The 17,950-nt window shown below is 40.6% G+C and overlaps 1 protein-coding gene across 1 annotated transcript; it reads left to right on the top strand.

The window, feature by feature from the left end:
- The first annotated feature begins 14,829 nt into the window (after positions 1-14,829).
- Positions 14,830-15,639, top strand: LOC126426484 (uncharacterized). Its single transcript, XM_050088394.1, has one exon. The coding sequence runs from the start codon at positions 14,830-14,832 to the stop codon at positions 15,637-15,639; it is 810 nt and encodes a 269-aa protein (XP_049944351.1).
- The last annotated feature ends 2,311 nt before the right edge of the window (positions 15,640-17,950 follow it).

Genomic DNA, 17,950 nt, shown 5'->3' with positions numbered 1-17,950 from the left:
GTTGGCTGAATTATATGCCTGAAATTGATAACAGTGTTTGAAACAATTTTGTATGTATGTCCAAATAACTTGATGTGATAATTTTTAATTTTAATATCTAAAGTCTGTACTGTTAACAATGGAGTAATTGTTCAAAAGCAACTGTGAGAGTGTGAGTTAGTTCACTAGACAGCACTGTTAATCAGAGGATCTGTAACAGACTACCTGTGCCACTTTGAGCAATGAAAATGTAATGAAAAGCATAAAGGGACATCTGTAACTTAATCCAAATAGCACACTAAACGAACTTTAGAGCTGAATCCAGTTCTTGTGAAGAATTCCAGGATAATGAGTAAGAAAACAAGATAAGTATCCTAGTTACATCTGCCATACAGGCTGTTCACATTTCATCAAGTTTAAAATTGCAGCAAGCTCATATCTTTTTTTTTTGTCAAGATGAAAATACATTTAGTTCAGAGAAAGAAAGAAGTTACTGCACTGAACCATGAAAATGCTGCTATGCCCCTTGCACTAGCTCCAGGCCATAAACAAACAAGTATGCCCGTTGCATGTCTTCATATCCTAATCTCAGTATGCCTGGAAAAACTGTGTCAGCACCCCCGATGATGAAAGAGAAGTTGAGTTCAGGAGAGTGAGAACATATTACTATCAAGCACTGTAGATCTTGGCACATGATTTTCTTGCAAAAACATTATATTGTGATCATACTTTTAGATTAAAGAAGACCACTCACCAAAAAGCAGAAGCGCTTAGTTGGGTTGGATTAGGTTGTTTGGGGGGAAGAGACCAAACAGTGATGTCCCTTTCAGAGGAACCATCCTGGCATTTGCCTGGAGTGATTTAGCGAAATCACAGAAAAAATAAATCAGGATGGCTGGACGTGGAATTGAACCATTGTCCTCCCAAATGCGAGTTCAGTGTGCTAACCACTGCGCCACCTCGCCCAGTACAGCCACACACATAAAGAAAGGAAATGTGGTACAGTAAAAACACACAGACACACACACACACACACACACACACACACACAAACACACCACACACACACACGTGTGTGTGTACTTTGTGTTACATATGAAGAATGTTTATACTGTCTTTTAAACAGATATATTTTAGTAACATTTTTTAAATTTATTTCATTATGAGCAATACTGTTTTGCGTTTGTTTCTCCATGTGAATATAAGTCCAAAGTGGCACTTCCTCCATGATTATGAATAGAAGTGTCGGTGAGATACTGAGAAAAGTTTTCTCTGATTTACACAACACATTGGTAGATTTACTCCTTGGTGAAGTAAGGATACCAACTTTGTTACTTAGTTCCATACAGTGAGGTTGGATTATCTGTTTTTTTTGATAATCCTGATGGCCTATGGTCTCACCTAGTCTAAATAACTGACGTCTCACTGTAACTATGCTTTACTGGTTCATGAATCTGTACAGGAGGTAGAGTTAGGTAAAGAAAATATTGTCATTAATAGATTATGAGAGATGGAACAATGATTGCTGGTCTAACATGAAGTGAGGCCACTACCTGTACCATCCCACATTACATGGTTGCATAGAAAATGGAACTATAATACTATGAAACTGGTACGCAGAACAAATGCATTTGGTAGATGAACAATAAAGATGGGAAGGACTGAACAGAAACTTCCAAGAAAGTAATGGTTCAGTCCAGTGAAACTGGAAGGAAGAGGTGTAGAAAGAAGCAAGTCTGCATTTAATTCTTTACACTACAAGCCACCTTGCAGTGGTGTGTGGCAGAGGGTACTTCTGGGACCACTGTCAATTGTCCCTCCACCTGTTCCATTTGCAAATAGTCAAAGGAAGGATGGCTCTCAATAAACTTCTGTAGGAGCTCTCGTTTCTCTAAGTTTCTCATTGTGGTCATTTCACAACATGCATGTGGGAGTAAGTAATTCAATGCTTGGCCGTTCTTGGAATATACACTCTCACAATTTCAACAGTAAACACCTCCACGATCCACAACAGCTTTATTCTAGACCCCCCCCTGTGCTTTATTCTAGACCCCCCCCCTGTCGTCTCTCTCTTTCTCTCTCTTCTCTCTCTCATTTTGAGGTAGAAACCACCAATGCTATTGCAAGATGGAGACATCGGTAGAAACCACCATTGCTATTGCAAGATGGAGAAATCTAATGGTATATCTGAGGTACTTCTACAAATATATTGCATTATCACTCTGTGTTTATTAACCAAAGTGGCAATTCTTCTGGAACCCCTGGAAATTCTTAGGGAAAAATTTGAGTCATCTCATGGAATTTTGTAAAATGTTGGGGATTCTTTTTTTTCGTTTTTTTATGCAGTACTGAATTTTTAATTTTATTGAGTTTTATGAAACACAAATTTTAAAATACTTAGTTGTTTCTAAATGTGTTAATTATATGAATATTATGTCCATCTAAATTATCGATGTTTAAAAACTGCAATTGAACAACAGATAATATATTTTAGCTGAGAAGAAAGGAACATCATTATTGTGTCCCCCCCCTTCCCTCCGTCCTGCTCACCATTGATTTATCACGAACTTCTTATGGCACCGTCTTTCCCCCATACCTGGAATTCTCAGGGATTTTTTTTCCCAAGTATGAGTAGGCACTGTGTTAATAAAACTTGCTGTTCATTATGTTTGGCAACTACTTTCAAAACAACTTTTTCAATCTCAAGCCTGACCTACTGAGGCTACACCTAAAGTTCCTGATCTTCATAAGACACATCCGAGTCGCAGTACGTGCTTTACAAAGTGATCGCAGGTGACTGTCCCACTCAACATGCCCCTACTTAGCATGTCAAAGTGATCGCAGATGACTGTCACACTCAACATGCCCCTACTTAGCATGTCAGAGTCAAACTTACAGGCGATGTTTGTTGTGAAGATCAGGCACTTTCAGTGCAGTCTCAGTAGGTCAGGCTTGAGTATGAACCATCTGGTTTAAAACTAGTTGTCAAACTATGTTACTGCAACTGTGACTGATCTGTTAATAAACACTTAATGAAATACCGAAAAAAAACATTGCTCGTCATGTATTAACAAAAATGTTGAAACTGAAAATTGTGCATTATACAGAATTTAAAGCACCAGTCAGCACAAATGCAACTCACACACACGACTGCAGTCTCTGGCAACTGAAGCCACACTGTCATATGTGAGAGAGTTGTGTGTATGTGTGTGTGTGTGTGTGTGTGTGTGTGTTGTGTGTGTGTGTGTGTGTGGGTGGGTGGGTGGGGTGGGTGGGTGGGTGTGGGTGGGTGCGTGGGTGGTCTATTTTTCAATGAAGCCCTTGCTGGCCGAAAGCTTATTTGTGACAGTGTTTTTGTTGTGCCTATCTGCGACTTTGACCCGCATCTCCGCCATGTGGTGAGTAGCAACTTTCCTCCCATATTGTTGTACTGTAAATTTAATTTTATGCTACTGCTTTCATGAGTGGTTTCACAAAATGAATTTATTACATTTTATGCCTAATTTTATTGTTATTTTGGACTATAGTTTGTTTTAGGCATTATGAGATCATGGGAGTTTTGGAATGTCAGATCGTGTCTAGGAAAAATGTGATATTGCTTTCAATATATCACTTAAAATAATGGGTGATTAAAACCGTATGTCCCATTGGTTCCAAAGTGAAACCACCTGCTTAAAACAATTGACTTTTTACTTTTTACCCATTTCTTCTTATACTCATTGCTTCCTATGATAATAGAGATTAATTATATGAAAAATGTTTAAAAATTATATTCCAAAGTCAAACCACCTCCTGAAAACAATTCATTGTTTGCATTTGCCGATTTCTTGTCATATTTGTTGCTCATGACAACGATAAAGGTTAATTTTGTGAAAAAAAATTGAAATAGTTTTTTCTTATTGTTGGGACTGATGAGAAAATAGTCCGGAATTGCTCATACAAATGTTCTGTAAGCCACTCCTTTCATGTATCATTCAAATATCCTTACTATTTTTTGAATGAATTTCAGCCTGTCATCAGGCTTTCCTACATTTAATTTTATATGGTCAATCCAGTTTAGGTCATTGTGAATGTTTGGTCTGTGGTATGTCAAGTTTGTTGATTTATCCGGTGGTTTGTCAACAGTAGTGTAATTGGACAGTAGTGAATCTCTCTAGCTATTTACACACAGCATGTTGTTATTTGCATTCTGGGCCAACTGCAAGTCTGTACACCAATAACGGATTCATCGCAAGACTTCTTGCACTTTACTACAGCTTTCTGGCATTTCGACCTTCTTACAGAGAACAGCATCATCTGAAAACAGCCTCACAGAGCAACTGGCATTATACGGTAGATCTTGATTGTATACTGTAAATAGTAAACATCCTTGGAGTTTGAGCAGCTGCTTATGGCAGGTGCTCTGTCACATATTGGTGTGGATCCAATTGATTCTGTTAGCAGATGGGATTATACTAGGTACAGCCTTCGCCTCAGATAGAAACTCAATGGTAAACTGGCTGGGCTAGTAGCAGGGGACTTGAATGGGGGGGGTCACTCTCATGAGTGGCAAAACATCAGTGCTTACTGGTGTCACAGCAGCACATTTTTTTAGGACAGGAAAGTCAGAAAGAAATAGTTTTAAGAGAAGTTAGGATGGAAATAGACCTTCAGTTTAAGAAAGACACTGCATCCGCACAAACAGCTGTTGGTAAAAAATTTTCAGCAATCAGCAGAAATTTTTATTTTCAACCACTTACAAAGGGCTGACAGATAAAAACTGAACGCCCATCACAATGGGACCATGCAATGGTTCCATTCAAAAGTAATCACCTCACAAATCAAGACATCTATATATATACTAAGATGGTATCTGTTCTTTCAGACATGTCCGAAAGAACAGATACCATCGGTGACCATGCAGCTCGTTAGAATAAAATTATAATGAAATGAACACCCTTAGCTGCTTACAGGCGTTGACATACGTCAACGGGAACAGATGAAAATGTGTGCCCCGACCGGGACTCAGACCCAGGATCTCCTGCTTACATGGCAGACGCTCTGTCCATCTGAGCCACTGAGGACACAGAGGATAGTGTGACTATAGGGATTTATCTCTGGCACGTCTCCTGCGAAACCCACATTCTCAAAGTATTGTCCCACACTACATTTGTAGTGCCCCCACCCATTATACTCATTTCTCGCGGTGCATTGCCTATTCCTGTAAGAGTTCGGCCACTGTTTGTGCATTTGCACAGAAGAAGAAGATGGTCAAGTGGCCGGTGAGCCTTAACTTCTTCTGTGCTAATGCACAAACAGTGCCAGAACTCTTACGGGAATCGGCAGTGCGTCGCGAGTAATGAGTATAATGGGCGGGGGCACTACGAATGTAGTGCGGGACAATATGTTGAGAACGTGGGTTTCGTGGGAGGTGTGCCAGAGATAAATCCCTGTAGTCACACTATCCTCTGTGTCCTCGGTGGCTCAGATGGATAGAGCGTCTGCCATGTAAGCAGGAGGTCCCAGGTTTGAGTCCCGGTCGGGGCACACATTTTCATCTGTCCCCGTTGACGTATGTTGATGCCTGTAAGTAGCTAAGGGTGTTCATTTCATTGTAATTTCAAGACATCTATCACATTGGCACAAAAGATCATCAATTCACGTTTCACAGAACACAGTCGGCTGCTGACATATCCACAACCTCACCCTCTTGCACTTCCTAGTCTGACTGAAACTGATGTCCACACGTATTTCTTCAGGCCATCAAAGATGTGAAAATCACAGAGTCAATTCAGAGAACCATAGCCTTCATCTGATTGGAGGTGTGGGGGGTGGGTGTTATCGTGCAATAGGATGATTCGATCAGACAGCATTCCTCGATATTTTGATGTTATAGCACGTCACAGTTTTGCCAGAGTGTCTTTCTGGCATTGCACATTGATTGTGGTTCCACACTTGAGGAACTCGACAAGCAGAGGAGCAGAGGAGTTGAAGGAGGAGGTTATCGTGACCTTACTGGAAATTGTGTGAACAGCTTTGGATTTCTTAGGCAAGGGAGACGTGGGATCTTTCCGCTGTCTGTTTTACAATTTGCCCTCTGGCTGGAATCAACCTGTTGCACAATTATGCCTGCCGCCACACCACCAATCGGACCAAAGCTGTGCCTCAACAATTTGGTTGGGAAATACTGCAACATCCTGAATACAGTCTGAACCTTTTGCCGTAAGATTTTTACATCTTTGGCAATGCCTTAACAAGTTTGGTGATTACTTTTGAATGGAACCATTCCACGCGTTCAGTTTTCGGATCCCTTATATATTTAAGTCATCATATATTTGAGTACTAACAACTAAAATTAATGAACTACAGTACTTATCTGCCTTGGTGAATAAAAGACATCAAATCATCTGACATAATTTACCTCTATGAACATTATATGCCCACTGATACATAAGTGATAAGTATAACAGGATTTAGATTAGTCTCTTGCTTCTGTAGAGCAGAAATGGAAACAGAAGGAGCTGCTGCATTCATCAGGAATTGTCATCTGCCTAAAGCAGCTTGTGGAAGCATGCAGGACAGAACTAGAATTTCATAATAAATCATTTATAATGGTAAGGTTGTACTGAACGCCACTGGGTAATTTTAATCTGTTCATAGATCACATTGATGTTATATAGGCCTATGTAACAGCAATAAAAAAAGATAAATAGTGATTCTGATAACTTTAATGTAGATTATCTTAAAGACTTGTCCAGTACGGATTTATCAGTTAGTAACACTATCATTCACGTAATCCACACTGTCAACTTCCAAAATAGGGTAGCTAATTGCTCAAACACAGCTATTGATAACAATGCACTATTAATATTATCTGCAGGGTCATTTATATACAACAGGAACAGCAAGGTCCCAACACGATTTCCGCACATCTGAAGATACTTCTACATCTGACAATAAAATTCTATGACTTCTCTACCAAAAAGTCCTCAATCCAGTCATAAATTGCACTCGACACCCCATAAGATCGTAGTTTTGATAATAAGCATAGGTGAGTTACTGAGTCAAATGCTTTTCAGAAATGAAGCAACACAGCATCTTCCTGACACCCTTGATCCAAAGCTTTCAGTAGGTCGTGGGAGTAAAGAGTGAGTTGGGTTTCACATGACTCATGTTTTCGGAATACATGGTGGTTGGCAGTGAGGAGATCATTCTGTTCAAGATGCCTCATTATGTTAGCGTTCAGACTATGTTCTAATATTCTACAACAGATCAGTGTGTGGGATATCGGACAGTAGTTTTGTGGTACACTTCTACTACCCTTCCCGTATACATGTGTGACCTGTGCTTTTTTCCAAGAACTGAGCGAGGATTTTTGTTCGAGGGATCTGCGATATATGAAAGTTAGACGAGAGGCCAACTCGGATGCGAGTGCAGTCAGACCTGCAGCGAGAAAGGGAGGAGACGAGGATGAAGGGAAAGATGTCAGAGAGAGTAGCTCAGGGATAAAGTACACTGCCAGCTTCAGTGCAGAAATGACACTGGCACAGTTAAAAGTAAAGATAGATTAGAAGGAAGAGGAATGAATAGTACAATTAGGAACTATGACAGTATAAGGGGTGGACAGAAAGAGGGCAGGTAGGTAAGAGAGTGAAGGTGGACAATAAAAGGAGAGAAAAGCTTAGTGAAACAAAATGAGGAGGAGGGATGTGTTAATGAAGATTAAGATCAGGATAGGATGGTGTCGAAATGTGAGGATGTCACAGATGGGCAGCTCCAAACTATGGAGTCCAGGAAAACAGGTGGGAACTGGAGGGGGGAGAGGGGGGGGGGAGGGAGATCCAAATGGCCTGTGTTGTGTAGCACCCTTGAATCATGTGGTGGAGTATATTGAGCAACTGGGTACTGGATGTCCCAAAGGCAGAAAGTTCTTCCATGCACATTTGTATGCTCCACCAGTTTAGTGATGGTCAGGTATGTATATAACACAGTGCAGTGGACACAAGTTAATTGATAAACAACATGCACGGTTTTGCAAGTTGATCTGCCTTTGATATTGTAGGATTTACTAATGGTGAAACTGGAGTAGGTGGTGGTCGGTTGGTGCACGGAGAAGGATTTACACTATGACAATCCCAATGGCAGGAACACTGGAGTGTGGGTAATGGTTTGGGAATGTCATATAGTCTGACTAGGATGGTACGGAGATTAGGAGGGTGTTAGAAGGTGACACTGGTTGGTGCGAGAAAGATATAAGGGAGAGAGGATCCCATTTCAGGGCTCAACTTGAAAAAGTTGTAGCTGTGGCCTCATAAAGTAATACCCGATATTTGAGGCTGACTGCTGAATGAATCCACTGCTCCCAAAGTACATTTTCCACAAGGTCCATGACGATAAGATGTGAGATATTAGGACTTGTATTGACATTTTTAGGCAGTTGTTTTTTCCTCACTCTTTTTTGCTAGTGGATTAGTACAGGAAATTACTAGTATGGTAGAAGTTACCCTCCGTCGTGCTCTGTGCAGTGATGTAGATGTAGAAAATATAGAATCATTTGAGGCCCGGGTGGTCCTGGGCACAAAGAGGGGTCCGTCAGCACTCTTTTGTGATTGAGAACTGCATTAACGAGAGGGAGAGAGTATGAAATTGGCCAGAAGATTTGTTTGTGAATAAAATCTGTGAGGTAGCTGTAGTTGAGGACAGTCAGAGAGAGACTGTCAGTGTCAGTGTATGTGTTGAGGGATTTTGTGTTGTTGTTGTTGTTGTTGTGGTCTTCAGTCCTGAGACTGGTTTGATGCAGCTCCTCATGCTACTCTATCCTGTGCAAGCTTCTTCATCTCCCAGTACCTACTGCAGCCTACATCCTTCTGAATCTGCTTAGTGTATTCATCTCTTGGTCTCCCTCTACGATTTTTACCCTCCACGCTGCCCTCCAGTACTAAATTGGTGATCCCTCGATGTTTCAGAACATGTCCTACCAACCGATCCCTTCTTCTAGTCAAGTTGTGCCACATGCTCCTCATCTCCCCAATTCTATTCAGTACCTCCTCATTAGCTATGTGATCTACCCATCCAATTTTCAACATTCTTCTGTAGCACCACATTTAGAAAGCTTCTATTCTGTTCTTGTCTAAACTATTTATCGTCCACGTTTCACTTCCATACATGGCTACACTCCACACAAATACTTTAAGAAATGACTTCCTGACATTTAAATCTATACTCAATGTTAACAAATTTTTCTTCTTCAGGATCGGTTTCCTTGCCATTGCCAGTCTACATTCTATATCCTCTCTACTTCGACCTTCATCAGTTATTTTGCTCCCCAAATAGCAAAACTCCCTTAGTACTTTAAGTGTCTCATTTGCTAATCTAATTCCCTCAGCATCACCCTACTTAATTCAATTACATTCCATTATCCTCGTTTTGCTTTTGTTGGTGTTCATCTTATACCCTCCTTTCAAGACACTGCCCATTCCGTTCACCTGCTCTTCCAAGTCCCTTTCTGTCTCTGACAGAATTACAATGTCATCAGCGAACCTCGAAGTTTTTATTTCTTCTCCTTGGATTTTGATACCTACTCCAAACTTTTCTTTTGTTTCCTTTACTGCTTGCTCAATATACAGATTGAATAACATCGGGGATAGGCTACAACCCTGTCTCACTCCCTTCTCAACCACTGCATCCCTTTCATACCCCTCGACTCTTATAACTGCCATCTGTTTTCTGTACAAATTGTAAATAGCCTTTTGCTCCCTGTATTTTACCCCTGCCACCTTCAGAATTTGAAAGAAAGTATTCCAATCAACATTGTCAAAAGTTCCTCTAAGTCTGCAAAAGCTAGAAACGTAGGTTTGCATTTCCTTAATCTTTCTTCTAATATAAGTCATAGGGTCAGTATTGCCTCACGTGTTCAAACATTTCTACGGAATCCAATTTTGTGGTGGAGCAGATATTTTTGCTGCAGATGTGAGTGTTTATCAGAGATGAGAGTATTGCCACCAGTGCCCCAGGGAAGTGTAATCAGACTGCTGTTGTTTTCTATATACATAAATGATGTGGCGGACAGGAGGGGCATCAATCTGCTGTTGTCTGCTGATGATGCTGCAGTGTATAGTAAAGTGTAAAAGCTGAATGACTGCATGAAGCTTCAAGATGACTTAGACGAAATTTCAATTTGGTGTGATGAATGGCGGCTAGCTCTAAATGTGGAAACATGTAGGTTAATGAGGATGAGTAGGAAGAACAAACCTGTAATGGTCAGATACAGTATTACTAGTGACCTGCTTGATACACTCCAGTCAGTTAAATATCTGGTCATAATGTTGCAAAGCAATATGAAATGGAATGGGCATATAAGGTTTGTGGTAGGGAAGGCGAATGGTCAACTTCAGATTATTGGGAAAATTTTAGGAAAGAGTGATTCACCTGTGAAGGAAATCACATACAGGATGCTGGTGTGACCTATTCTTGAGTATTATTCAAGTGTTTGGGACCTGTACTAGGTCAGATTGAAGGAAGACATTGAAGAAATTCAGAGATGGTCTTCTGGATTTGTTACTGGTAGGTTGGAACAACACGTAAGTGCTACGGTGATGCTTTGGGAACTCAAATGGGAATCCCTGGAGGGAAGGCAGCATTCTTTTCGAGAAATACTATTGTGAAAATTTAGAGAACTTGCATTTGAGACTGAGTGCCGAATGGTTCTACTGCCAGCAACATACATTGCGTGTTAGGACCAAAGATATAAGATATGAGAAATTAGGGCTCCTACAAAGGCGTACAGACAGTCATTTTTCCCTTGCTCTATTTGTGAGTGAAACAGGAAACAAAATGATTAGCAGTGGTACAGTGTACCCACCACCACACACCATATGGTGGCTTGTGGAGTATCTCTCTAGATGTAGATGCAGATGCCTGGGTTGTAGGGAAGGAAGCATTTGATGTAGACGGGGTGGTAGCTTTCATAAAGTGTGGGTATTGTTGGTTTTATATGGACTGAGGTTTGGATGTGAGCTTCAGTGAGGCAGAAGTCAGCATGAAAGGAATTTGCTTTGGGTTTGAAAAAAGACCAGGTGAATTTGATTTGGGAAAATTAGTTAAGTTTTTGCAGGAAGAGGAGGAGAAATTGTTCTTCACCACGAGTCCAGACCACAAAGATGTTGTCGGTGAATCTGTATCAAACCGGGGGGGGGGGGGGGGGGGGAAGCTTATAGGTCTTGGGGAATGCATCTTTCATGCACCCATGAAATGGTTGTCGTAGGAATGGGGTGCCCTGGTCCCCATGGCTTTGCCTCTGGTTTGTTTGCAGGTCTGGTCCTCAAACGTGAAGTAGTTATGGGTAGGGCCGGAGCTGGCTTGTGTGACAATAAAGGAAGTTTTAGAAAGACTTTCAGGCAACTGTTGGAAGAGGTGGCATTCTAGGACAGAGAGACCATGTGTATGTGGGTATTAGTGTAAAGCAAAGTTGTGTTGATGGTACATAACAAGGATAGCACACTGTGGGAGAGCATTGGAAATAATTTGGACACATTCCAGGTGGTGATTGGTGTAGGAGTTGGACACAACTATTGAGGTATTTGAGCAATTAGAAACACAGATTCTTAAGATGGTGAGAGGTTTTGTTCAAGTTTATGGCTGGCTTCAAGGAGAACCACACTGAGTGTGTTAGCACATTAAGGGGCTGAGAGGTAGGGTTTTCAAGAGAGAAAGCAGCTGTCGGGAATGGCAGTTTGGGAGGCAGTTTATTTGTCAAGGGCAAGGTGGGTAAGGAGTACAGATTTTTCAGTCTGGAATATAAGGAGGGAATGGTAGAATAAAGGGCCACATCCAAAGATGGGTCTTGGCCTTTGGGAACAGAAACAAAGGTTAAGCATGTTGGGAATGTGCGTTTCGCGGGGAGCATGCAAGGGATAAGTGCCTGCAGGTGCACTATTCTCTGTGCCCTCGGTGGCTCAGATGCATAGAGCGTCTGCCGTGTAAGCAGGAGATCCCGGGTTCGAGTCCCAGTTGGGGCACACATTTTCAACATGTCCCCAATGAAGTATATCAACGCCTGGTTACAGCTAGGGTGTCCATTTAATTATCATTTCGTTCTAGCAAAGCTGCATGGTCATCTACGGTAACTGTTCTTTCGGGAACAGATACTACCGTCATATATAGTTAAAAAATATGGCTTCCCGGCCATTGACCTTCTTGTGTGAACGCACACACTATGCCCGAACTTGTACGGGACTTGGTAGATTAATCTGCCACGAGTAATGAGAATGATGGGCGAACATCTATTAGGCGCACTACGAATGTAGTGGTGTGGACATGTTGGGAATGTGCATCTCACAGGGAGCATGCAAGGGATAAGTGCCTGCAGGTGCACTATACTCTGTGCCCTCGGTGGCTCAGATGCATAGAGCATCTGCCATGTAAGGAGGAGGTCCCGGGTTCGAGTCCCAGTCAACGCACACATTTTCAACATGTCCCCAATGAAGTATACCAACGTCTGGTTGCAGCTAGGGTTTCCATTTAATTATCACTTGATTGTGGAATTAATCAAGCCTTAAAAAGGAGTAATTTTGCTGTAGTGTTTCTAGAACAGTTTTGACATCTTGTGCTGAGTTTGAGAGCGTTATCTTTATGAACAATCAGTAAATCACTCAGAGCATATTTCCTGACGGACTTAAATACGCTGTCACACCAATCTAGAAACTGGACAAACACAGAAAATCACTTTTAATTACAGAACTATATCACTCCTTTCAGGCTTTTCAAAAGTGATTGAGAAAGTGGCATGTGATAGAATACGGACTCAATTAACTGAAGAGAATTTGTTAACTGCCTCCCAGTTTGGCGTTTATAAAGGATTATCCACACACAAAGCAATACAAGGCCTCTGAAATAAAGTCTTAGCTAGCGGAGCTAAACAAGAAAAAAATCTTATTGTCATATTCTGTGAGCCAACCAAACCCTTTGATTGTGTGGAACGCAAAGTTATACTTTGCAAAATAAAGCATTACAGCATTAATGGTGTCTCTCTTGCATGGATGGGACCTTACCTTCATGACAGGAACAGACTGTATCTCAGGCTTGAAAATAACTTCAGAATGGAGGAACATAACACATGGAGTGCCACAATGATTGGTACTAGGCCTGCTCTTGTTTCTAACCTACAAACACTGATCAGCCAGACCATTATGACCACCTGCCGAATGGCTGGTTGGTACCACATCTGCACACACAAGTCACCTAATTCCTGTAAGGGGGGTGATGAGCTCTGATGCCAGTTTCAGTCACATCCCAGATGGGTTTGGTCGGGTTCACATCTCGAGAGTTGGGGGGCCAGCACATCAATTGGGACTCGCCACTGTATTCCTTGAAACACTCGATCACACTCTTTTCATTGTGACATGGTGCATTATCTTGCTGAAAAATGCCACTGCCATCAGGAAACATGAACATCATGAACTATGTGGTCTGCAACGAGTGTACAATACTCCTTGGCCCTCATGGTGCCTTCCACAAGCTCCAATGGACCCATGGATGTTTACATGAAAGTTCCCCAGAGCACAATGTAGTTGCCACCAGCTTGTATCTATCCTGAAGTATGGGTGTCAAGGAGCTGTTCCCTAAAAGACTGGGACTCATCACACTGTGCAATGCTCTTCCACTACCCCAACGTCCAGTGCTGATGGTCACGAGTCCATTTCAGTCGTAGTTACCGACATTATAATGTTAACATTGGCACTTGCCAGGGTCTTCAGCTGCAGAGGCCCTTCGTTAGGAGTGTTCCGTCTTCTGTGTGTTCAGACACACTTGTACTCTACTCAGATTAATGTCCGATGGCACAAGTTGCTACCTGTCCTGTTTTACGAGTCTACTCAGCCTACAATGTCCAACATCTGTAGTGAGCGGTGGCTACCCAACCCTCTGACATCTAGACTTGGTTCCACCTCGGTTTCGCCATGTGTTGAAGACACTAATCACAGCACTCCTTGAACACCTGACAAGTTGTGCTGTTTCCGAAATGCTCGTGCCAGGCCTCCGGGCCGTTACAGTCTGCCCTCGCCCAATCTCAGATAGATCATGTACCTTCCCCATTGTACACACAGACAGCATGCTCACCGATACAACATATACCGTGCATGTGCTGGACTATGTTATTCCTCGGCAGGTGACACTGCTATCACCTTGACGGATTTATATTTATAGTAGGTCGATGGTTTAGTTCTGTATCATTTTTTTATGGTACAATCTACATCCCCCAAAATATTGTTCAAGCTTTTAGTAAGGGTTCGAAGTTTTTTTAATAACCCAATAGTCCAAAATACTTTGAGTTGCTTTCATGCTATGCCCCCAACCACGGCCGCCTGTATTAGAGGCCGGAGGACTGAAATGTGTCAACGTTACGTTAAGGTCTACCGCATGGCTGTGACTATAAGGTACCGAACGGAAGCAGTTGTTTACATACTTTAAAGGTGTCTGTTTTATCCGAAATTACAGTGTAATTACGCTATACTGGACTTATAGCAAGTAGTCGTGACTACAGTTGAAGATATAACACAATGTAAGTATACAATTCTGTGAAGTTTGCAGTGTTTTTACATGTATATGTGCAAGTGTGCTACGTGAACAACTTTCGTCTACACAATTGCAAGAAAAGTTCTACTATATTCTAGATACAATTTGAAAATAAAGTTTTGAATTCATAAGTTTAGTATCAGAATCTTCTCCTAAGTGATTTTGTGTTAATAGTATGAATATTTCTACACATTTGATTCTGTTTGTAGACTTCTGTTTCGTGATATCCAAGCAGTAGAAAAAAACCAGTCCACTCAAATTCTCATTTGCTATTTTTACATAATAGTATTTTGATTTAAGATGTTAGCAATTAATGCATCATTCTATTTGCAGATGCCAGAAAAATGTTGTGTTCCTGGTTGCAACAGCAACTACAAATCCAGCAAGGAAGAGGGTTACATCTCAGTGTTCAGATTCCCTACTGAAGAGGAAAACAGAAAACGGTGGACAAGAAATATCCCCAGAAAGGACTGGACTCCATCAAATAGAAGTGTCGTTTGCATTAAACATTTTGAAGAATGTGATGTATCAAGAGTGGAGATTTACAAGGACTCTGATGGGAACTGTCACGAGTTTCCTCATCAAAGGCCATTGCTTTTACCAGAAGCTGTGCCAAAAATATTCCCTGGGTTACCATCGTATTTAAATAAGGTGCAGCCTCCAAGAAGGTGTGACCCAGAAATAAGAAGGAAGCGTCCACGCCATGAAGAGGAGGAGAAGAATGAAGCCATGCTAAATGAGGACATTATTGCAAATTTTCAATGTTTGTGTGCTGAGTACCAGGATAGAATAAACAGTGTAGGAAAGTGGAGTGTTAGTGTTAAAGAGAATAAGATATTCTTTTATACTATAGATTTTTCTGAAGACATTCCTCAGGTCAGAGCGAGTATGGAAATTAATGACAAACTCATTTCAAGTGTGTGTGTGAATGGTTTCATTCTGTCACATGAGCAGCTCAGCTGGATTTTACCTTCCTCACTTAGAGTAACCAGATGGTCACAAATTGAAAATATTTTGAGTAGAGTTATCAACTGTGATAGCTACACACCCACCTTTAGTTCTCTTTTAAATGAATTAAAGAATATTGTAAAGAAACTTACTCTGCATTGAGAAGCTAATCCAAATTGCTGTGCCACACTCTTGTTTCTGTTGGAACAGATAGATTTGTTGGCAATGAATAAGCGGACATATTCGGTTGATATGATGATGCATGCATTTATCATCCACAACCAATCTCCAGCATGCTATGCAGCACTCCGGTCAAGTGGATTGCTTACCTTACCACATGTGAAACACATTCAGCAGCTTTCATCTTCACTGAAGATTTGTCCAACCAATAAATCACAAAATGCCCATTTTCTTAAAATTGTTGTGGATAAATTAGATGAGAGAGAAAAATTTGTAATTCTGCAAGTGGATGAAATTTATGTTAAGCCATGTATTCAGTTTAAAGGGGGGAAACTCCATGGATATGCAGAAAATAATGCCCCATCTGAGGCAAGAACTGTACTTGCCTTTCTCACATCATCTTTATATGGCAGTTTCAAAGAAGTTGTTCATTTGGTTCCTGTCAAACAGTTGTCAGGCTCAGATCTCCATAAATTAACACTTAATGTGTTGCAGTTTCTTTCCTCATGTGGTCTGACTGTTGTTGTTATTATATCTGATAACAACAGAATTAATAGGAATATGTTTTCACTATTGGTAAAAAATTCCAGCAGTCCATATTCCTTTCTGTCATGTGGTTCCCCTGTATTTGTAATGTTTGACACAGTTCATTTGTTAAAAAGTATTAGGAACAACTGGTTGAACCAGAGGGACAGTGACAGAACATTTAAATTTCCCCATTTTGACTCAACAGCCAATGATCTGCTAATGCTCGACCAGCTTTTGAAATTAGCTCCTCGGTTGACTCACAAGTCAGTGTATCCCAGTAGCTTAGAAAGACAAAATGTCAGTCTTGTCTGCAATATTTTTAATGAGACAACACTTGCAGGCTTAAAAGCTGAATATGGTGAAATTTCAGGAACTGTACACTTTGTTGAAATCATTCTCCGTTGGTGGAATATTATTAATGTTAAGAACTGTACAAAGGGAATTCACAAACAAAATGAATTGTGTCTGCCTTTCACTAGTGCTTCTGATGACAGGCTTGAATTTCTTGACAAATTTTTAGCTTGGTTAGAGAGATGGAGGGCTTTGGACACTACCAGTTGTCTGACCACAGACACTCATCAGGCACTGTATCAGAGTACTTCTGTTATTTCAGAAGTTGTTGAATATTCTTTCAGTGGTGTAGGTGTGCAATATCTTCTCACGGGAAAACGACAAACTGATAATTTGGAATCAAGGTTTAGTAGGTATCGTCAATTATCGGGTGGAAACTATAACGTTTCTGTAACCCAGGTATTTGAATCTGAAAAGAAGTTGCGTATAATGAGTGTTTTGGGAATAAAGTCTGCAAAATATGGCCCAGTAAAATTTTCTCCAGAAATAATGAATGACAAGCATCTCAGATGTAATGTCTACACATGTTGACGTGAATCCGTTTGTTAGTGTTTTGAACTACATAGGCAATGAAACCGTTGATGCACACCAATCTGTGCTTCTGTATGTTTGTGGTTATGCAGCACACAAAACAACACAATTGCTCAGTTGTACAACATGCACTGATTTTGTTTTAGGCACACATACCACAGATAAATATTTTGATAACCTTGTCCGAAGTGGATTGACTGTGCCATCAGATATTGTTGTGGAACTTGGCACTTTTGTATATACAATTATGCAGCTTTTAATATCTGAAGAGTATGAAACAAAATTCTTCACTTGTCAAAATCAAAAGCAGTTACTACTCAATCTGGTTGGCCAAGGAGTTAAATCACATGTTTCTCTGCAAATATTTGTAACAGATTCATGTCTCTGTGGAAGGCCACTTACTGATATCTACAAAAAGCTGGTTTCCATTATGTGTAACATATTGTTAAATAATTATACCAAACTCCAAAATGATCATTTAATATGTTCCAAGAAGGAGGGAGTTAATAGAAAATTAAAAACATTACATAACTTTTGACACAAAATTATGAAATTTCTTTCTTACCCATAACCTCAGTCCTTAAATGCTTCGATTAGTACTGGTAAGGAGGAGGTGGCCACTATGAAATAAACTTTAATGCACTGATAAATTTCAGTCATGCTTCTTATGCAAATCCTACAGCAAGGTCCCCAGTTCATTCTGACTCAGAAAGATGTGTGAAAGTATTTAAATAGATTGTGTATCACCTATGATTTTAAAAGAAATCTAACATACCAATGAACAATACACAAAAAACGTTCGTTAAAAATTATTATTATTATGCCACCCTCATATATAAAGGTGTGAAAGATATGTTGCAGCTGCCAGAAACTTTTATATTAG

Source organism: Schistocerca serialis, chromosome 11 (genome assembly GCF_023864345.2).
Source record: "Schistocerca serialis cubense isolate TAMUIC-IGC-003099 chromosome 11, iqSchSeri2.2, whole genome shotgun sequence".
Taxonomy (NCBI): domain Eukaryota; kingdom Metazoa; phylum Arthropoda; class Insecta; order Orthoptera; family Acrididae; genus Schistocerca; species Schistocerca serialis.
This window is presented reverse-complemented; position numbering and strand designations above follow the sequence as displayed.

What these genes read in the sequence shown, in the direction of transcription:
- LOC126426484 (XM_050088394.1), top strand. Translation starts at nt 14,830, where the DNA reads ATGTTAGCAATTAATGCATCATTCTATTTGCAGATGCCAGAAAAATGT.